This window comes from Haliaeetus leucocephalus, unplaced genomic scaffold (assembly GCF_000737465.1).
Source record: "Haliaeetus leucocephalus isolate CR32 unplaced genomic scaffold, Haliaeetus_leucocephalus-4.0 Scaffold317, whole genome shotgun sequence".
NCBI lineage: Eukaryota > Metazoa > Chordata > Aves > Accipitriformes > Accipitridae > Haliaeetus > Haliaeetus leucocephalus.
In genome coordinates, this window is record NW_010972753.1 from 8,718,271 (window position 1) to 8,740,582 (window position 22,312).

At 48.2% G+C, this 22,312-nt stretch overlaps 1 protein-coding gene across 6 annotated transcripts in view; it reads right to left on the bottom strand.

Annotated features, from left to right (window-relative positions):
* Positions 1-6,657: 6,657 nt before the first annotated feature.
* The window catches only part of BCOR (BCL6 corepressor), a 39,013-nt gene continuing 23,358 nt past the window's right edge, over positions 6,658-22,312 (bottom strand). For all 6 annotated transcript variants that reach the window (XM_010571350.1, XM_010571348.1, XM_010571346.1 and 3 more), the window contains 5 exons: positions 17,575-17,741; positions 10,560-10,705; positions 9,286-9,363; positions 8,926-9,076; positions 6,658-7,779 (listed from right to left, as the gene is read on the bottom strand). In XM_010571350.1, coding sequence (XP_010569652.1) covers positions 7,485-7,779; positions 8,926-9,076; positions 9,286-9,363; positions 10,560-10,705; positions 17,575-17,741 — 837 coding nt within the window. In that variant the 3' untranslated portion in view covers positions 6,658-7,484. The remainder of the gene's footprint in view (positions 7,780-8,925; positions 9,077-9,285; positions 9,364-10,559; positions 10,706-17,574; positions 17,742-22,312) is intronic.

The window sequence follows — 22,312 nt, forward strand, 5'->3', positions numbered from 1 at the left end:
GCCCATCCCTGACCCCTTGCCCTGCTCCCACGGCCAGGCAGCACAGCCTTGCAGGGGGCTGGGATGCTCTCCCACCCTGTATCCCCCCCACCCCGAGGGTTTTCTGGGTCTGGTTTCTGCTGGTTTAGTGAGTGCAACCAGCCCATCGGAGGAGCAGGGGACGTTTCCAGAGGGGACCACCCCATCCAGCAGCAGGGATCCCTGAGATGGACCCCGCTCTATCACGTAGCTGTCGCAATCTCTGCCCTGCTGAGCTGGCCCTGAAGCAAAAATGTCCCAAATCCCCAGGTGCTGGCAGCAGCCGGTGGGTAGCACAGGTAGGGCGGGTCCCTGGGCTGGGGAAGCTGAATTGGCCAGGGCAGCCAGGCAGCTACAAAGTCACCATCGTGACATGGAGCTGGGGGGCAGAAGGGTGAAATCCACTCTGCACCCAGCTCCCATCCTGTGCTTAACTCTGCCCATGGGCTGGCCCAATTCAGAAAGGAGATTTTTTTTTTTTTTTTTGTAGGCCGGCGTAGCACAAAGATACTTAAAAATGCTCTTTCCCCGAAGAGGTCCCGGCGGGGAGGTAAGATATGCAGCTTCAAACTATTTGTTTCGGTTCCCTCGGTGCTTTATGCCACCAGTTTCAGCGTCTCAGCAAGGGAGCCCGAGCCTGGCCCCACCGAGCGGTCAGGCACCAAACGCCCATTAGATTCCTGTGGTGGTGGAAGAACTTCTCCTCAACGCGCACCCACAGACCACTGACCTAACACGTGGCAGTCGCAGCCCAGGTCTCCCCGCTCCCAGCGCTGGGCTCTGTGATTAACAGCGGCGGTTTGAGAGCAGCCAGGCCAGGCTGTTAGAGAAGAGTCCCTTTGGCACATGTTTGCTCCAGTGCTAAATTTGCATACTGTATTTGCCAAGGGTTATTAGTGTTGATCAGCTGTTAAATAATCTGCCCTTTTCATTTCAGGAGACTTGTCAGGACTTGCCTTCTCATAGGCTTTACTTAAACAGGAGTTTTATGCCATATCAGAAAAGGATTTTCTTTACAGAGCCTTTTCCTTGAAATTTCAACAGCTACAAATACTAAACACTGTCTCTGACATCATGAGCATCTGGCACGTGTTGCTTAACCTTCTACAGCCTCAGCACGTGGAAATGGCTGCAGCCACGGAGCAATGAAAATCAGGCTACAGCCCTGCTGGCACCCCTCATTGTGGTGTGCTAGGACCTGAGAGAGGAGACGAAGGTAAGGACAGATACCACATCAGAAAATGAAATTATTCCCTGTTGGAGAAGGGCACTGGGAGGTTGCTGTATACAGGTTTTAAAAAACAGCCTCACCCTGCTCTGCACCCGGAGGGATATAGTCTTTGGGGTGACTTACGGCTGTGTTGCACCATCCTTAGTTTTACCTGTGACTCTTCAGGGCCGTACACCCTTTGCAATTAGACAGCAACAGAAGCTCCTGAGCCTGGGGAGGCTGGGAGCACGGACCAGCGGTTCAAAGGAGGTGGCTTGTGACTCATAAGGAAACAGCAGGATGGGGTAAGAACCGCATTTGGCCTCACGGTTAGGCAACACCGTCAAAGGCCTCTGGAAAGTCAAGCCAGGAAAAAACTAATTTGAGGACTGAGGGGAACTTTGCAATAACCAGCTGGTTCCCACACATGTAATTATGCCCAGTACCCCACAAATTGTTAAAAGAGCCAGAAAGGAATGAAAAATATGGATGCAGCAGGGAGCCAAAGAGGGTTTTGATATGCATGCCGGCTAAGCTTGAACAGCCTGATAGAAAAAAGTTATGCTACTTTGTGGGCAAAGGACCTCACCGTTACCAGCAAGTGAACTAAAATACCTGCCTGCAGGACAGCCCCGTGCTCCGCATCTCCCATTCCTCCTACCTGCAGCTTTTGAGTGGCTGTTGAACCCTAAGGGCTTTTCCCCCCAGTTTCTTCGGCACAGGGATCCACCTTCCCCACCGTGCCAGGTGGGAGCGCGCTGCCCACCTCCTGCCTGCCATGCCGGAGGCCATCCTCCTCTTCCTCCTCCTCCTCCTCGGGGCTGAGCCATAGCTGGTATCAAGGTGGTACCCACGGGAATCACCTGCCAGCGGAGATAAGGGGGAGCGGTGGGGGGCCCCACGGAGCCACGATGGCCACCTTTCCTTCAGCCGTGCCGGAGAGGTGCGAGTAAGATGAGAGAGTGGCAGCTGGTACGGCACTGGGCACCGTCTTCGCTTTCTCTCCCACCACTCCTCTGGAGGCAGGGGAGAGAAACAAAAGCAAAGAAAACCAAACAATTTGACTGTAACGAACCATAAAACACGGAATCAGCTGTCTGCCCCTTGCTCACCTCGCCGGTACAGCAGCTCAGTTGTGCCTTGCTGGTACTGCCTGCGTTACGGTCATCAGGCGACAAAGCCAGCAGTTAGAATTGATTAATTGATTTGTACATTAAATAGGTATTCCCGCTCAATTATTGGCAGGTTTGCTAATGGATTACTGTTTAAACGATTCTGATATTTTAAATTACGTTATTTTGTAGATGCACATTTACTTAAAAAAAGAGCACCCCTTGCATCTATTAACATATTAAAGAGAAAATAAAACATCCAGGCTGATATAATGCACAATGTGGCATTACTCTGGGTGCTTCCTAAGGTAGGGAAATCTTATTTGTTTAATAATAAGTTGGTCATGAATATGCAAATCTGCATCAGTGCAGTACCTCACTGCTGTCACTATTAATGAGTTGCAAATTAATGTGACAACAAAAGGAAAATCTATTTAGTGGCAGATTTGTGGTTCATACCTGGCTCAAGAGAGCAACCATCTACAGTCACATCGGTCTGCTGGAGCAAAATGTGCTCATGGTGTGGACAAGGTTTGCTTCGGGGCTGGCAAGCCAGAGACAAGCAATGTGCTGCCTTCACCCCCAAGCGTAGAAGGCAGCGTTCCTCCTAATGATCCATCACGCTTAACTTGCAGGAGAACACAATCTTTTCACTCTGCAATCACAGTGAACCCATACAAAGCACACTAACAGGTGAAATGCAGAACTAGCAAGAGCATCATAGTTGGGAAGATGGTGTGGACATCTAGACATGGTAGTTAAAGAGAACTTCATCTTCTTCAGATCTGTTTGGGGATTTTTTTCCCCTGACAATGCTACAAGCTCACAAAGCGAAACTTGTTGGATTCCAGTCGCTTTCTTCTTCTCCCCCTCCTTCTAGCAGAAATGCGATGGTGAATAAGCACATTGAGAAAAGACCTAATACATGTCTTCACGACTGTGGCATTCAACTCTTCTGTCTTGTATAGTGGTGCCAAGCCCTCTCCTACCAACACCGGACCCATACTGAAATGAAAATATGATGTTCTGCAAACAATTTTTTTTTTTTTCAGTTAGCTTGCATCTGTACAAGTTTAAAGTAGCAATGTGTGCCTTCTTCCTGTATGAACTGAAGAAATGATGCTGAATATTTACCAGCAGCTCCGCAAAGCATGGGAATGGCAGCTGCCTGCATTTACCACTCCCTGACACCTTGTTCATATTAATGCACAAATGATGGGTCTCATCTATAGTTTTGTTATTTAGCACAGAAATGGAGGGAGGAGTCAGCTTCTAACTCTTTGATTCATGGAGTGAGCTTGGCCCCTGGGAGCAGTTTTTAAGACAATTTCCATTCTGCTCCTGTGATCCTGCAAACTAGAAGCTGGGTCGGCCTTCCCGCGGGCATCTGGGCTCTCCCTTTAGCAGATTGCTCCCCAAAAAGCACAAACAAGGACGAAACGCCTCTGGTTCTTGCTTGCCACTCACTGTATCGGTGTCTTTGGCTCAAGGCTCCAGCTAGGCCACCAGAGCAAAAGGGGGAGACAACAGCAAAGCAGAGGAAACGAGAAGAACATCTGGAGGGAGAAATCACCCAAATGGGAAACTCCCAGGGCTGACCCCATTGTGCAGAACCCAGTACTCTTGGATAAGGCAAGAAGGCAAAGGAGTTGTTCAGTATTTTGCAGACCTTAGCAGCATCACTTATCTCAGGGCAAACCTCCCAGCACTGCCAGCAGCCAGCCTGGAGTCTGGGATTTTCTGGGATTTCCCAGCCAGCACCAAGTAAAAGTTTGACAAAGGAAACTCCCTTCAGCGAGGCTCATCTGCCTGCTCTAGCTAGAGACGGGGTTTTCCCTATTGCACCAGTGGTTCTCCAACAACTCCACGGGGCAGCACAACCTCCCAGCCAGGCAAAACCAAGTGATAAGCAGGGGAAATGCAAGGAAACACCTTGGCTTGGGCCCCAACAGCATCAACGCTGCACTTTCACCTTGCAAAAGGCAGGACACGGGACCAGCAGGGTTTTACCATCCCCAAAGGCTGCGTTTCTGTTTCCTTATTTTTTATTAACCTGGAGCAATGCCAGCAGTGTGAAGCGAGTCTCTTTTGGCCCACGGAGGATGCACAGGAAAGTGCTTTAAAGGAGAGCAGCGTGAATCCAGAAGCTGAAATGCTGAACACCAAGCCTGCCCTTCCGCGCCGGTTGGAGCTAGCTCAGTCCCCGGCTCTGCGCCGTGCAGGATCCAGCCAGTCCCGATGCTGGCAAGGCAGCCTGCGTTTTGACTCCCTGCCTACACTCGCTGTCACCGAGTTTGCTCCCTGCCGGCACGCTGCCATCTCTCCTCTCCCCAAGGTAACTATCCCCTGGGCTTGCCTACTGCAAAACTACGCGTGCAGCCAGCCTCTCCCGTGACAGTCTCTGCCAAACTGCCCAGAATAGGGTCAGCCAAGCCAGCCTCGCGCACCCAGCAGCACGGGATGCTGCCCTCCTCCTTCGCTGAACCCTCCGTGCTCTCTCAAGCACCCTCGCACAGCGAAGTCCCTTTAAAAGAGCACATCCTAGAAGATAAAACGGTTGTGTTATGTCAAGAGACAGCACTGCGATCAGGTGTTCCCCACCACGGCCCTATTTTTAGAGCGCAGACGGGCCCCGGGACAGGCACGCGCTTGCATTACCACAGCATGAGGCTGTTACTGTATTTGAGCACAGATGCGAGCGCCAGCATGGAGAAGGCCCAACTGTACTGGGTGGAGATAGTGGAAAGCTGACTAAGCGGAGATGTTTGGGGAGCACGTGCTCAGGACCATTTGAGGAGGAGCTGGCCAAAAGAGGAATCCGCGTCAATCTTCTGTTTTGCCTGCAGGGCACGGCCAGAAGTGAGGTGTCTGCCACGCACCCCTGGAAGTGGTACGAAGCTGATTTATGCTCAGCTCAAACCATCCAAGCGTTACGCAGCTGATCAGATAAAGGTGTCTGTAACAACTGCTTTTAACATTCTCTCTTGCCTTAGTTTTTCTGGCCCACCTCTGCTTTCTGGGAAAATCAGGGGGTAAAAGCAGCCAGCACTGGAGAGGAGGGATGTCTCCGTTTCAGTTCCTTGCAAAGCTGGGGGCTGGCTTAAAAGGAAACCCAGGGTGCGCGTTTAAGCCGTACGGGAGAGACCATCATCATCTTTATCCAAAGTCTGGAGAAAGATGGTGGTGGTTGTACTAGGACTAAAAATTTCCTGTCCCGTGCAGAAATGGGACTTCAGCTGCCAGCAGCGGACAGCTGTCGGGCTCCTCTCTTGCCTCTTGGCTCAGCTACAAAACCACCTTACCCCCAGAAGCAGTCCCACTGTAAGCCACACAATACAAACATCTGGCAAAAGACTAGATGGCAACACACCAGGAGAGGCATCAGCTCTGCTGTCTTCCCCTCTGGGACACCTTCAGGAATGAGGCATCATTCTCCCTTACCTTCAGGGCGAGGGCAATTCACTTCACACCCTTTCTTAAGCTCCTGCAAGAGCAAAGATTTAACCCTGCGGCACACTGTCCATTGATCGAAGCCTCTGAGCCTCACTGCTCCAGACAGAGAAACTTTTTCCCAGATGCTTTTCTCAGATGGACCAGGTGCTCTGCTCGAGACCCTTCTGGTGGGTGTCCTGGCCCCCCTCAGAAGAGCAGCGCCATTTAAACATGTCAGCTGAAGCATTTGGCTATCGCAGGACATACGACTGTTAAGAACAGCCCCAAAGCAAAACTCAAGAGTTTGGGTTCACAGCAAGAACTTCTTTCCCGAAGGGGAAGAGCAGACCCAGACCCGTAAGAGAGGGCCTGCCCAAGCCCAGGGAGCCTAGCCTCTTAGATGCAAGTTCCCAAGCTGTGTAAAAGTGACATTCTGGTCACCGTCCCTTTAGATCCCCCCCAAAGTGCGCTCCTAGCTTTAATGCTCCACATTAAAACTAAAGCATTTACCATGGTACTATTTTCCTCCCCTCTGCAGACACCACTGAAAAGAGAATTCAGTCAATTCAACTTAAAACGATGACAAAGGAGGGAAAATAATTGAACCTATTCACAATTCTTTAACTAAAAGGCGATGCAGAAAGTATTGTGAATACCGCTTTGAAACCTCTGTCCTACAAAAGGCGCCCGCCCGATGTTTTCTTGTAACTTTGAATTTAGAAAGCCAATGCAGATTCTACCTCAGACTTCATCAGCTGCTCGCCGGCACCTGTGCCAGCTCTACTCCGCTTCAGGAACCGCACGCGGAGCCTCCTTTCATAAACGTTAATGAGTCGGAGCTCATTTCGCAACCAGGCACGGAATTAATGGGAGTCACTTTAGCCCCTTCATTTCTCAACAGTTTTATTGCCTTTAAGAAAATTTTTGTAAAATATAAATACAAAGGCAGGAGATTTACTTACAAAGTTAAAACACAGATCTCAAACATAAACACACAATTCAGAAAATTTAGTTTATGTACAGTTTCAAGCAACTTCAACATATGTTAGTTTTTCAATATTTTACAAGGTACAGAAAAAATAGTTCAAAGTCTTCTTTAAATAAAGAGCATAAAATGTTTAAACATATATAAACAATCCGGTTTGATGTGTGAAAACTAAATTTCACAGCTTTTAAATTAGGATATAAAAGTTCTTACAATTAGTTGATGCGTATGGATATGGTTTAATTTATATTACAAACTATTGAATTATATTCAATAGTGCTTACCTGGCCAAAGCAGGTAATTCTGTAAACAAAAAAACAAAAATAATATCACCAAGTGCCTTACCGAATTCTATCTCCCAAACAAGCCACACGACTTTGATCACATCACCTAGAAAAAGTATGTTCTGTGTAATCAGTGCTTTGTATGAAACAAAGTCAATGTGTGGGTGTGTTCTTTAAAAAAAAAATGTGTTCCGAGTAATAACAAACTTATCCCAAAGCCTGTGTGCATTTAAAGAAACATTATATAACAATTTTGTAAAAACTGATTGAAGTTAAAAAAAAATTCTTCCAAAATCCATCCAACTGGAATTCAGATCTCTTATATAAAGGAAAGATATTTTCATATTTAATAGTGTCCTTTCTTTACAGAAACAATTGCATTTGAACACATATACATAAAGAAGTAACTGTATAGAGCACTGTACATTAAATGGCCTGATGGTTCACCAGAGGATGTCGAAGGGAGGATCCTCGTGCGGATGCAACCAGTGAAACGAGGAGCCGAGCAAAGTCTTGAGTTCACTTGTAAACTCTACCAAGTCCAACAGCTCTTTGCTCTCCGGGTTAAAAGCTTCAAGGTCCGTAGCGCAAGAGAACAACTGGCTGAGGGAAGTCTGTTTGTAAAACTCTGCCTCCGTGATGGTGACAACTTCCAGATTGGGGAAGTTGCAGCGGAAGATGCGAGATGACATTTTTAGCCTCTTCACCACGTCTGAGAGCAAAAGCCAGTTTCGTGGTCTGTGGAAGCGAAGAAGAAAGAGGCTCCAATAACCGACATTAAGTCAACGGGCTTCTTGCCTCTCCACTGTATCGCTGTGTGACAAACCCTCCCTGGCCGTACCCGCGCAAACAACCCCCCTGAAATCAAGGCCATACCCAGGGGGCCAAATATAGCAGAGGTGCAGGCGCGTACGTATTTACTCATAGTACCGCTGCCCGCAGCTTTGGGGAAGGAGGGGGACCAGGCATGGAGGGGCACTGGAGCCTACGGCCGCTCACATGGTTAAAGGTTCGCCCGGCTGAGCCCAACTCCCATTCAGCAAGTTGGGAAATGGCCTAGAGTTATCATCAGAAATGTCAGCACCTCTGACTGCCAGAGATGCCAATACTAAATACAAGTCAACAGAGGGGTTTTTCTCAGATGAAGAATACGATTTTTTTAATTCAATCTTTGTACTTGTCCACTTCAGAGAACTTAAGTTATATCCATCACCCAAATAATAAAAAACATGCTAAAACCCACACTCCCGCATGATTAATATTTAAAACTATTTTTCCCACGGCTGTCATCAAAACTGGTGCAAATGACGAACGGTAGCTCTTTATGAAGCTAATTTGTATCTTGAATATAAGAGATGATAAAATTTTCCAGGTCTTTGTTTATTATTAACTATCATAGTACCTTCTGCAAGGTGTTTATTTGTTTGATATGATTCAGGGCTTTAAACCAGTTTTGCTGCAAAGTCTAGAACAGTAGTAACGGTGTCATTTCATCATTCACAAAAGCCCGCCCACTCAGCAAAACAGACAAGCCCACTAAATAAAACCAAGAACACCTTACAAACACAATATCCAAATTTAAGTGCTAGAAGCACTTGTGTTTTGAGATGTTATACCAAGATGCCTGTGATGAGGGAAGGAATCTGTGTTCAAATGTCACTTGTTCAGCTCAGGTGTACGGCACTCAAAACACAGCCCCGACAAGTCAGCCTTTCCCCCTCTCACCTCCTATTAGCTTATTTCTAAAAAGCCTGGCAGTTAACGGTATTGCTCTTTCATTTACGTTAGATAAATGCAAATGTATTTCCCCACAGACACAAACTGCTGCCATCCCAAGCAGATCGTCTCAGCTATTTTTACCCCAAGCTCTGTATTTGTTCTTACCCCTGAGAGAGACACACTTGAATGTTGTAACACGGCAAGGGAGGCTCATCCGAAAACTCGAATTCAAGCACATCGCTAAAGCCATCTTCATCTTCATCACCTGGGCCAGGAGGATTTGCCAAGATGTCAAATCCAGATTCATCTTTTGGATCTAAATAAAATTGAATAAAGGTGCCAAGTCAGCATTGAAGAGACTGTTGCAGGTCTTGCTTTTTCTTCCAGTAACGTGATCTGTAAATAAAATCAGTTTGCTTCCTTCCTAGCTTCCTCTACCACAAAAACAAAACAGCCCCCACCCCCACGTGCCGCATGTTTTGAAAGTCTCCACATACAAAGAAATAAAGGGTAACATTTGCTCACCGCACACAGAGCTGCCATAGAAATCCCAGTACAAACCAGGGTCATCAACACTTCGACCTTGCAGGTCAGTTAAATACTCTGGAGAGGAAAAAACAACAACAAAAACATACTGATGAGAATAAAAAGCTGGCAAGTTTAGCAGACCATGTGTCATACAGTCTCACTATGCATCCTCCATACCTTCCACCAAAAAAACCCACACCGTATTCCTGATGCACTTGCTACAAACAACAGCATATACACACCATTCTCGCAAGTATTCCTGGAATTCACTTTTCTCCCACATCCTTTCTCCCATCAACTCAAGTAATGACCCACCGCATCACATAATCACCCAAGGTCTAACAGGGACAGACCCCACCTTAAGCTTCAGAAACTGAGAGCGGCATTTTATTTTTGTGAAAGATAGGGATGTACTACACTTTTTAGCCTGCACAGTTATTCTGGACACCAACCGGAGGGTGAAACAGTTGCCCCAAAGAAACTGATAGAAAAGGTTTTTCCACACAGATACGTTCAGAAGATGTAATTCTTTTCTACAGACATCATTTGGGGGATCTGCTAGTTGAGTTGATGAAAAGATACTGGGATTCAAGATGTTAAGAAGTCCAAGATACTGGACTTTACTGGAATCCCAATACACCTATGCACTTTCTACACTGCACCAATTAAACAGTTAAGTGGATGAGTACATAAACTCATTGACTATGAACACTGCAAACATTTTCAGAGGTTAAGTTATTAGGGAATGCAAGTGTCTTTACTCAAAACTAACAGGGAAAAAAACCTAAAACCATGTTAGAACATGGATGTGTTTAAAGACAAGAGCCTTTAATACAGTTTTAGAGCATTTCAGATATAAAATGAGGCAGAACTTGCAAAAAGACAAGTACTAGAAGGACAAAAAGCAAGACCATGAGAAAACATGATTATGTTTAACAGCTATTCGATTTGGCAAGTTTCTTATTTTCATTTCAAGCAGAAAACTGAAGGCACCGCAACAGCCCACTGACCTCCCACCTACCTATCAAATCTGATAGTGGCATAATCTTTACGACTTATTAAGAGTTTCAATTAGAAGGAGCCCCCATGCATGGCTATGCTTCCCACCTGCAGCCGCTGGGTTTTTGCAGGCAGAGAGGGAGCTCCTGCAGCCTACCCTAAGGCTCCTTGGCGTGGAGCCATCCCTGCCAGTCAGCAGGGACTTTGGGGGGCCAGGGAACGTCCCCCCATTTGCCACGACCGGCAAAGCCCCACACAACGTGGCCACAGACCTGTGAGGAAGGTCTCCATGAGCTCGCTGTGGGTCATTTTCACAATGGTCCTCCCAGAGTAGGTCGCAAGCGTTGGATCAGCACCGTAGGACAGTAACAGGCGGACAATTTCCAAGTGATCGTTTTCAACCGCATCGTGGATTGGTCTAGGGAGAAATAAAAAAGATCACGGTGTTACATTTTGACTCAATCGTATTAAACAAAGGTGTTTGAAAAGAAACTTCTGACTTGAGATCAAAGTTATTTATAGCAAATAACACTATTAATACAGCTGCCAATCATCTCATTGTCAGTTTTACTTGCACATCATCCCCTCCCCTCTTGTCTTTTCACAGTCAGACTGCTCAGGGCAGATATTTCTGTTACGTCTATTCATTGCTGTACGTATTTCGAGGGCCAGTAAAATAATTACACCGCCGTAACAGAAAGCAGGAGTTTGCATGAAGCCTCACAAACATCATTTTGCTGCAAGTCACTCTACCGTTCCAAATCTCTGCCAATTTAACAGCGTGTTGTGGAGTAAGGGCTCATTCAGCCTGCCTCTGGGCAAGCACGGAAATCAGTTACCCGAAGCTCCTAAATTATGTACACAGAAATAAGTTATGAAAATTTGCTGGGAATTAAACTTCTGCGCCGTATCCTCTTTAAATAGTACTTGTGAATATATTTGCAGCACAATTCAACCCTTCTACTCGGAGAATAGAAAAACATGTTATTTTAAGTTCAGTCCACCCAGAAGTTAACGCATTTTACGCAGCATGAGCAATCTATACAACCTCAGACATAGACTTTGTGAGCCTACAGAAGGATTATTCATTAATACACATGCCTGCAATTCCAGGTCTAGAATTCCTTATCGCTAATTATAAATCGCATTAACTTTTGCTTTTAAAATTGATTATACGTAACGGCGAGTTGTCTGGAAGTAGAACGTATTACCCCTCAGACTAATGAAGATGTGTTAAAATCCCATCTTTTCCTCAGACGGCGATGAGCAGATGAACTGCCAGTGATCGCGGCAGTTCAGCTCAACTCTACACACCTCCTCCTTTAGGCTGTCAACACCGCTGCCCCCCAACAACGCTTTCAAGCTCTCAAACAGATGTATTAAAAGGCAAGAGAAGTAAGGAAGGACTTTAACTAGGATCACGTACTGCCTTCCTGGAAAGCTTTCAGAATGACGTTACGAGGAGAAGTCACCTGGAAGCACAGACAAGCAATCCCCTCAACTCCGTCTACCCATCTCCCAAGCGACACTCGGCTAAAAACCATGGCTGAAACTCCCTCTGTAAGGAGGCAATGTCTCCTCTATGTCACCACCGCTTTGGGACGGGCTGGCACCCACGTGAGCTCAGGGCAGAGAAGAGGCAGATCAAACCAGTCAGAAGAGGAAGGCACACCGCCGTTTCCCCATCCATCACGTAGCGCGGCTGGTGAGAGCAGGACGCTGACCCACCTCAAAAAGAAGTATGTTCCCGGTGTGTTTACTCCAAGTACTTTCCAGTAGGCTGTGATTTAGGGTGATTAACATCCGCCCCACGTGAAGCACTCCAGCTTGCCCCCATCTTGCTGGAAAGCTGTACGCAGGTTTGGTTTTGGCATATGCGTGCCATACTGACACGAGGAGGTGCACTTGGGAGTGTTTGCGGCTCGTTCCCTATGGAGAGAGGGCTCACCCGGCGCTGCCTGCCTCCTGCACACCCCAAGCCACCAACACAGCCGACAAGCAGGTGATCCCCGAGCTGCTGAGCACAGTCCTCAACCCACCTCGTGCCACCCCTCAGAGCCCTGGCACCAGAGAGAGCAAGACGCGCACACCTCCAAAGCCTGACGCGCCGCCCTTTGGAAAGCCACTTCCAAATTTCAAGACCAGAGAGGTCCACGAGGATCACTTGCAAAGGGTCAGGATATCCCTTCTCCATTTCCCAGGGAAGTCTCTAACTTAAAACTGAAACTATCTGACGCCCTTGAGACAGACGGTGCTGCAAAAGCCAGCATTCCCAGGGTCCCCCGCAAGCCTCAGCCTCCCACCTCCACCTACAACGCAGTTCTGCACAGCACCACGTGCCTACGCAGCACCCAGCGCATCCAGGATCTGGCCAGCGCGAAACATCCCAGGCGATACAACACAGGAGGTAACAAATAATAGGGCTGCTGACATAGAGGCTGAAGAAGTATCGGGTGTTTCTGTCTGTCAGCAAGCATCTGAGGTCGGAGCTGTCGGGTCACGACACTCTGAGCATCTACAGCGGGAAAGGTCAGCCTTGCTGCAAACCCTCCTGTCCCCCACCGGGCATGAAGCATCCTTGGCTGAAAGTCTGGCAACAGGCACCGGGAACAGATGAGAGTTACGGCTGCCGCCAAATGCTGGGGACGCTTTTTCTCCCCCACTGCCTCATTTTACTGGAGTCTTTAATTTGAACTGTTTTCCATTTTATTTTAAAATTAGGATTTTCTGATTTTGGAGGGGGGGTGGAGAGTGTTGTGGGTTTATTGGTTTGTGGGTTTTCTTGTTTGTTTTTTTTTTTAAACCGACTTACCTAAGTGGCTTTTGAAGCAGTAATGAATTCAAGATGATCCCTTAACTTATTAAAAACAGCATCTAAATCACCGCCCAGTGTTTCAATCAATTTAACAACACACAGACGAGTTTATTAAAGGGCGCCTGGGTATTCCCCAGGAAGGAAAAATAGCGGTGCATGGGCTGTAACCGCGGGATGGGACCCCTCTCCTTTTCTACGGGTCACCCAGCCTGGCGCAGTGGTGCAGAGAGGGGCAGAGGCAGCGGAGCAGGCAGGGGAGCAGGCAGGGGAGCAGGCAGGGGAGCAGGCAGACCCATCTCTGATGCCTGCCAGAGCACACAGAGGCCGCCCAGAGCACAAGAGGGGATTTTATAGAGGCAAGGGGAAGGAAAGGCGCAGTAAAGCCGCGTGGAAGAACAATAAACAGAAGGAAGGAAAAAAAACACTGGTGGGGAGGGGGGAAAAAAGGAGATTCCCCATAGATAAGGCAGGGGGAAAAAGGCAATAACGGAGCGCTGACAGACTCTTTTACTGGCTAGCACAGCTTCTTGGCAAGCTCACGAGCGGGACCATGCAAAGGCACAGCTACTCATTTGCTTCTCCCACCAGGGCCAGCAGAAGAGGGAGTATTTTTCAGTCTTGGCAGAGCTTAGCCATCCTCTTTGTAGGATGTAAAAGTGACTACTGGAGTCGGCAACTTTTTCAGATGTGAAAATAAGATTCTTGGGAGTCCTCTCCTGGGCTGCTTTGCCCATATAATCTTTTCCGCCCTGAGCATCATGGAAATAAAACACTCTCTATCCCTAATGGTACAGTTAATGGTAGTATAGCTTGTTTCTAAAACAAACTCTTCAAAATGCCCCAGAAGGATCTGGGGACATTCGAGAGCTGCAATATCCTACAGAAGACACACATCTCAACCCTCTCTTGTGTACTGTCGAATTCTTCCTACTATTTTTACTGCTACTAGAGTTACGAAAACATTTCACTGGGGGTTTATCATTCCACCACCAAAATTATAAACTATTTAGACCAGTCAGGGTTTGCTCTCAGCCTTTCAGGCACCATCAGAACTTTCCTCGCTGCAATAAGAGGTCTCATAACTCACGAAGCAATACTGTATCTTGGCATTTTATTTATACTTCCATCTACTCTATTATGCAACGCTGCCCCACGGAAGAGGCAAAGCACAAGTTGCAGGAGGGCAGCTACGCTGGCTGCCTCTTCTTTAACGCAATTATCTGCTGGAGGGTATCGCTCTGCCAAGACCAGCTGAAAGGACACAGGAAGAGAGCCATCTTGGCATGGTCCTCCCAGGGAAAAAATAAAAAAGGCTGAGCTCATCAGCTGCCAGCGAGAAGCATAAAGCAAAACTGGCTGTGGAGAGCGAGCCTAGCGAGCGAACTCTGAAGCAACGGAGAGGTCTCGCTAACAGGCGGGAGATGCCTGTATTTTTGGCATGCGGCTTTGTTTTTGAAGCGATGCCGGTTCAGCTAGGTCGCGCTGCGGAGGTAAGAGAAGAACAAGGAGATAAGGCCAAATACACCGGCAACTATCCTTGCTCATGTCAGGCACCGGTCGTGGAATGCCCCTTGTTCAGCTACTGCACTTACTGGGGTCCTGTCAGGGAAGGAAAGCGCTCACCTCTTAAGCACGGTCTATTATTATTTATAGGTAAGACGATTAAGAGCCCTTAGTGACTGTGGCACCTCTGAGACAGGTCTTAAAAGATCTCGCCCCGTTCTACAATAATCTTTGATTAGCCACTAATTCGGCAGCGGAGTGCTTGTGTATTCAGGGTCTGCAGGCGCTGCATTTGGAGAGCCACGATCAGCATAGAGTTTAAGGGGAAAAACACAGAAGACCACCATAGTTAGCCCAGCCAGATGTGCTGTGAATAGGGCAGACAGAGGGACATCGTGTGCTGCAGGCAGCAGCGGGCCACTACAGTCGGGCGGCACTTCATTTGGTTTTGGCTTCACCAAGATTTCTGATAGCATCAGGAACCAGCGGCTGAAAGCCTACCTTATCTACGGAACTCACGACAGACTGGCTGCGTAGGTACGTAAAAGGCAACACCAAAGCAAGAGGCTCAGGTTTTTGCTTTGCTTTGAAAATTAAACACAGGCATGCAAAACCACCACATTGACCAGAGCACCTGCAGCACTTCGGACAGGACTGAGAGGACAGATGCACAGACTTTGCAGAACTTTCCTACATCCTTCAGGTTCTTACGGACATTTTGTTCAGACTGAAGCCATATCACCTTTTCAGAATATCCTCCAAAAAGCTGACCACCGAGGCCGCAAGCAGCAAGTAACGCAGACTGAAGCTTCAGGCAGCTGGGATCCAAGCGACACGCCAGGCTGCCACACGAACAAACGCAGCGTACGCGGTTACATCACAGCTCGTGCGGTTACATCACTCCTCCGTGCAGATTTACGTTAACTGGCTGAACAGAACTAAACACATCCACTGTTACTGCCTGGAGACTTGGGAGCTTCCTGCATGACCAAAAATATCTTTGGCTAGTGGGCTTGTGAGGTGGCAGAGGGGGCAATAAGGCATATTCAGTGTAGTTAAAAAAGCAGAGGAGGGGAGAAGTCTTTGATGGTGGGTTTGTCTGGAGTTTTTCGGGTTTAATATTTTAGTATCTTTCCAAGCAACACAGTTGAGGAAGACTGACACTTCTTTCCTCGTAAAAGTTAAAGGAGAAAAACTCACTAAGGCTTCAAGAGAGAAACGGGATTTGTCCTATGAATACCTGGCCCTACTAAAAGGCAGTGGATAACACTGATCAGAAGTTCCTTGCAGAAGCTTCTGCTCTCTGCCCTGCCCAACTCAGGGCAGGTAGACCATGTTTCATCTGTATATTAGATGTGTTTTGGATTCACATTGTCTGTTCGACACCTTTTCAAACAAAACGTAAGTCTGTCATCGGGAAAGAAAGGGAACCGCAAGCTGAGTTCTGACATTACCGTCCATGATCAGATTATTATTATGTTCATTTCTAAAACGTTCATTCCCCAAAACAACTTTTCAGAGTACACAAGCCAAGTTTTTTTCTTGAAAATCAGCTCCATCTGTGAACCAAAATCAAAGGTGGACTCTGAAGTGGTGGGTGATTAAGACTGGTCAGAAACTTGCTGGGGTTAATTTTCTATATAGGTTATTCCAGCAAGTGAGACAAAAATAATTTAGGATTCTTTTTATGGCAACTCGCCACTGTTGCATAGGTCACGTACTAAAGCTGGAGACAGCAGAAAATGCGGGGCTGTTTGTCAGCCTAGAGAGCTGAGATTTCTTACAAAGAAGTGGGAGATGGAGAAGGAATCCGACAATCCAGCCAGCGTTTCAATGTTTCTCCAGAAACGTTTCCTTTGGGCCCTGATGGGCCAATAACGACTCACCATCATTAACTTCTAATGGACCATCCTAACCAGACCTCTTGGGACTTTTGTTTTCCTGACTCCTCCCTTCCCAAGTTAATAAATAAAGGGCTTAAAAACAAAAGAAGCAGACTCTTAGTTATGCTAATTTTACCTCCCTGGCTATTTGGAAGGTGATAGTGAATTCGATAAACCATTTAAGATAAGAAGCTGCAGGAGCTTCAAAGAATACAAAGCAACCTGTCGCCAAAATGCATAGACTGGATAGTGCTCTGCATATGCTGAGAAGTTACCCCAAGGTCAGCCCTGCAGAGGTGGTCAAAGAGGTACTTTAGGAGATGCACAAGAAGCTTAAAAAAGGTGCAGAGCAGCATTGCTATCTCCATAAAGCAAAATAGAAAAGCTCACTATCTATTCTGCGAGCACAGGAACTAAGCATCCCTACTATTCTGTGAAGGAAACTCAAAAAGGCTAATTCGGGATAAAAAAAATAAATCCAAAATATCAAATGAGCAGATAGTTTTAACAGTTCAGCAAAACAACATTGTGATATAGCACATATAGGACTCGCACACCCAATCACTGCAAAAGCCTGAAGTGCTCTTAAAAGTAACCCTGCGAACAAGGCAAAGCCCACTCTTGGCACAACTCAAAGGACCCGGAGCGCGTACGAACAAGGCTGCAGCTCAAGTATCACTCCTTCCTGCCCTGCAGCTGGCAATTTCACAAACTCTTTTAAAAAAAAACAAACAAAAAACAAAGCCCAACTTATTAAAATTCCCAGAAGGAGGAAAAAAAAAAATTTACACTGAACTCGAGTCACACCAAAAGCGTGCCCCCACCAATTTATTAACCGGAGAGCGGAGGAGGTCACCGAGTCCTGCACGTTCCTGCCTAAGGACCAGCAAAATACGGAGGACACCGTGCAGCGGGACCTTGGCAGCAGCGTTGCCGGCTTTGGGGGGTTCATGCCGGATGAGGAGGGGGAACAAGGGGAGGGTAAAGGAGAGGCGTAAAGACGGAGGGAAGGGGTGCTTCCTCCCACCATCGTGGCCAATGAAACCACCGCCGGGTCCGTGGTGGGGACCAGCCGATGCCGCTAACCTGGTTCCATCCTGCGCGCTGCAGTTGACGTCAGCCCCGTACTCGAGGAGATGCCGCACGATGCTCAGCCAGCCTCTGGCACAGGCCTCATGCAGGGCGCAGTAACCCGCGTTGTCACGATGATTCACATCACACACTTTGTTTTCCAGACAATACAGAACCACTTCCTGGAAAAGAGGAGGAAAAACAGATACATCGAGTTATTTCTTGCTACGGAGATGCACAGATTTCTCTTCCCGAAGGAGAAGCGGGGGGGAAAGGGCTAAACACAAAATCCCTACGACATGTCTAAGTTACCCTCTTCGAGATGGGTCACTCAAAAGGAAAAGGGAGAGCTGTTGCAACTTGGGTTTATTCAGGAGAGACAGCAGAGACCGCGACTTCCCACGAGCAGACTGGCTTGGGCAAAGCGGCACTGAGAGCTCGGCGCCCCGCGGGGACCTTCCCGCAGCCCCCAACGTCAGGAATGGTCGCAGAGGGGGAACGTGCAAGTTTCACAGCCAAAACTCACAGCTTTCCACTTCTCAAAACTTCCATGCATAAAGCTAGCAGGAAGGTTTTTACTCTTACATCTGCATTTTTTAGCAGAAAATTCTGCAAGCACAACAGCAGCACAGCCGACGTCAGTTTGATTTTAAAAAGAAAAAGCGCATGACCCGAAACAAAACACATTTAAGACACACAAAGGACGGTTTGCTATCTGCAAACAAAAAAAAAGCCCGGCTCTATCAAGATCGGGGAAATCCCATTTTCACCCACCCTGGTTTTCTGCACGCCGAACTAAAGCCAGGCGCCAGGTTCCAATAACGAGCCCAGCGCCGTGGGAAGCCATGTGAATTTAACACAATTCATCTTGCAGTCAAATATACCACGGTCGAGAGCCTAGGCCAGGCTCGGCTCTGCGTTGCTGTGAGGCCTTGAAACAATGACTGCTCCATCACTCAACCAAAAATTTAGGATGGTGCGAGTCTTCCTCAATTTGTGTCAGATGCAAAGAAAAAACCCCACACATTTCTAAGTGATGCTGTATGTATAAAATAGCCCCCACATTCCCAGATTAGTGGCAAGCCATTAATTTTGCATTTGCTCCTCTCGAAGGCTGAGTGACATCGTTCGCAAAGCCAGACACGGCGCGGAGGGGGCACGTGTTTGCTTTGCCAAAACAAGAAAATAAAAACAACCGCCAGGTGCGATGCATTTATTCTTCCCGTTTCAAAATCTACCGGAAAGCCTGCAATAATCTGTGTTCTGGGTATACCTGACCCGAGAGCTGGTATCCAGGATACAGCATGAACCTGCTCTTTTAGCAGGCCCTCACTAACCAGGCTAAAGCGGGGAGCTAACGAGCTGCCCGACCCAGGCACCAGAGCATCCCATCATCTGCCGCCGGGATGGAGCGGTCCACCACCTACACCTGATGCAACCACCGGTTTAACCTGGGATCCCCACAGTCCCCTCTCACCGAACAGGGGCTCTTAATGTTCCTGCTCATCAGCCCAAACGCCAAAAACCGGTCCAGAACGGATGCTCTTTACCCTGCACTCTCTCAAGCCCGTAAGAAAGGGCTGTGCAAAATTATACCCTGGAGGTATGAATTTTCCTTCAAAACCAGACCACCCCGCCAGGCAAATTAGCAGATGGATATAGGTAGGAGAAGCAGCTGCCGTATTCGGCTCCACTTTTAGCATGCAGTTACCATTTAAAATAGATTCTGCAACTCAAAATAAAAGACCTTTCATCTATTTTTGTAAAAAGGAAAGGCTCGTCCTAGGGCGGAATACCTACTACTGGACGAAAAGGCTAATTTTGTCGGGCAATTCTGTGTTAAGAGGCTATAAGAAGAATGTCATTAACCACAAAATGTAACCATAAAGACCATAAAACTCTACATTGTTAATTAATTAAATGCCTCATTAACTTTTTTTAACATGATTTATTCAATTTACAAAAAAATTAGCCATCACTGCCGAATACAGGAACATGTGGTGCCACAAACACACTTTTGGTTTCATAAGCATCTCTCGCAAGCGTTAGAGAAAGGCTGTGAAAGTGCCACGGGGCAATTTAATGTCTGTTCAGGCGCTCTATTTAAACCAGCAATCTGAAAATCACTCGCAGTTAATCCAAAGAGTCAAGCTAGCATGTCACCGGCAAGATCCGTGCCGCTGCCGCTCCTGCTGCCTGCAGTTTCGTTAGCCAAATCGCAAACAGCAACGTTAAAAGGTGCATGCAAATAGGCACGCTCCATCCTCGCCTTCAAAAAGGTGCCCTTCGCTCTAGTCTCTCCCACCGTCCGCTCCTCTCCAGCAGCTCCTGCCCCTTTTCCAAGGGAAGGGGTCAGCACCCCCCCGTGCATCCCCCCCGTGCCCTGGGCACGCACGCTGCCACCGAGAAGCACTATTCCCCTCCACCCAACCTCGAAACGGGGCCCTTGGCGAGGTGTTATAAGCTGTAATGCTTCCCTGCAGCACCGTGCCAAACCCCAGAAGTGATGCTCGTCCCCGGTGGGGTGCGGGACCCCCAGGGGAGCTGTGCCAGGGACCCTCGTGTGAGGCATCCCCAGGGCAAACCCTCTCCCCTTGGCTGGATGAGCCCTGTCTGCATGAGTGTTTAAACCCCCTGGAAACAAAAAACATCTTTCCCCCACCCCTATCACACACCACACATTCCTCCGATTTCACTGCCTTCCCAGGCAGGATTTAATCCCAAATTCACCAGAGAACTTTCCAACTCCAGACACACACCAAAAAGCAACAAGCAGCACAAAGACAGCCCGTGTTTCCTCTCCCATCAAATTCATTACGCAAGCCTTTTGTAATTTTTTTCCCAAAAAGACTTTACGCTCCCTATAATTCCCCCTTCACAAAAAGTAAATTACAGTTTTAAGACTACTATTATCTCAAGTCATTTGTTTCAAATGGGAAAAACAGCATGGATTCAAGAGCATCCATACACTGGGATGGGTTGCTAACATCCTGATGAAGCGAGGCCGGGTGCAGAAGCCTCGCAAAGAAAAGGCAAAGCTTCCCACCAGCTTCGGCAGGGTTTTGCTTAGGATTTTGCTCTGGATTTCCAGAGCCAAAGACCATTTGCCACACTGTCTTTAAGTAGCCTTGCTGGCTGCGGCCCTGCAATTTATCTGACCAGACGTAAGCCGCATTTGTCCTTCAACGTTTCACTCCCATGTCAGCTTTCACACCCAAAATCATAACCGCGTGTACGTCCCCCTCCCCGCAGCCATCTGGGGCACATCCATACTGTGCAATCGAGAGCGGGGCAGAGGCACCCGAGCTAGCAGCATTTGGGTTCCCTGTGGGTCCAGGAGCGATATATACAGCTCACCAGCATCTCTGCACGCCAAAGGTGCCAGCGCTGCCTCTGGGTTTGGGGTGGCATCTCCCCACGGCCGCAGGGCATCCCTGCTGCAAAGGCAGAGAGGGTGCCAAGGGCAGGCAGGAGCTCGCTGGGTCTCAGGGCAGAGCTGCTGGTGCTGTTCTACCCCCGTACAGCATCCCTGACAGTGCCCTGTGGTACCAGCCGCTTCCAGCTCCAAGTCCCGCGCCGGCACTCGGCGTCCCTTTTTTGTAAGCCACGGCCCCGGCGGCGCAGACTCGGTTCGCCTCCGCTGCCGTCGGGCTGGCGAGGGGCCACGGGGCTGCCGGCTGCCACCGCGGCAGCTCCGAGAAGCCCCCACGTGCCCCAAGAGCTTCCAGCGCTTCCACTTCAGCATCAGCCGCCGGCCATCGCGCGGCAGCCACCAAAAGCTGCTGCCCCGCTAATGGGGACGGCGGAAAACAGACGTGTGCAGCTGCCACAGGTCACAGACCAGCAAATTACCTTGACCCATCGAGAAATTTTTTTTTTTTTTTTTTTTTGGTAGTAAAGAGAGGGATTTGTAACTTCTTGACCACTCTAATTTTTCTGGAGACAGAGGAAATTCAGCTCTCTACTAACTGCAGTAGTCTGGTCGCTAGCAAGAAAAACACCACAGCTACAGAGCTTCCACGGCTGACCAAACTATCACAGCTCACCACAGCCCAAACGAAGCCCCGACACGCCGGTGCAGCCACCCACCGCTCTGAGCCTTGAAAGACACAGACGATGCCGGATCCTGCGCTCCGCCAACGACGGGACCCTGCGCTGTCAACGCCGGCCGAACAACCAAGTCAAATGATCGGAATATTTAAGCCTATTAAAAAACGTGGTGTTCACTTGAACTTTTGGGTGAATTCAAGTCAGGAAATCAAATCCCCGAGGATGGGAAGGCACGGTGAGCACACAGGGTTGCCCCAGGACCCCCACCTTGGCGAGCCCGAGCATCCCCACTTTCTGCAACCAGCCCGCTAAGGACCAATGGTGCAGAGAGCTCCCACTATCAGCAAAGCAAACAGAGAGTCCTCGGTCCCTGCTTGAGCAAGACCTCAGCCCATCAGGAAGTTTCGGAGCCGCTCTCATCGAGCAGCGCTCCGCGGAGCACACCGGGCACAGAAAGCAAAGTGCCCAAGTGTTCTCACCCAGACACCGCACAGGAAAGAATACACAGGGATAGCTTGGAGCACATGCTACAACACATTTTGATACTGGTTCCATAGGAAATTTTAAGTCCGTAGGAAATTAAATCATTTAAATTACGGGGATTACCATAGCAACGTTGTAACAACCACTTCTCCTCCTCCTAGCTAGAGCTGAAGTGCCCTGGGTTAGAAGAAGCCTTTGTCTAGGGTAAACAAAACCTTTC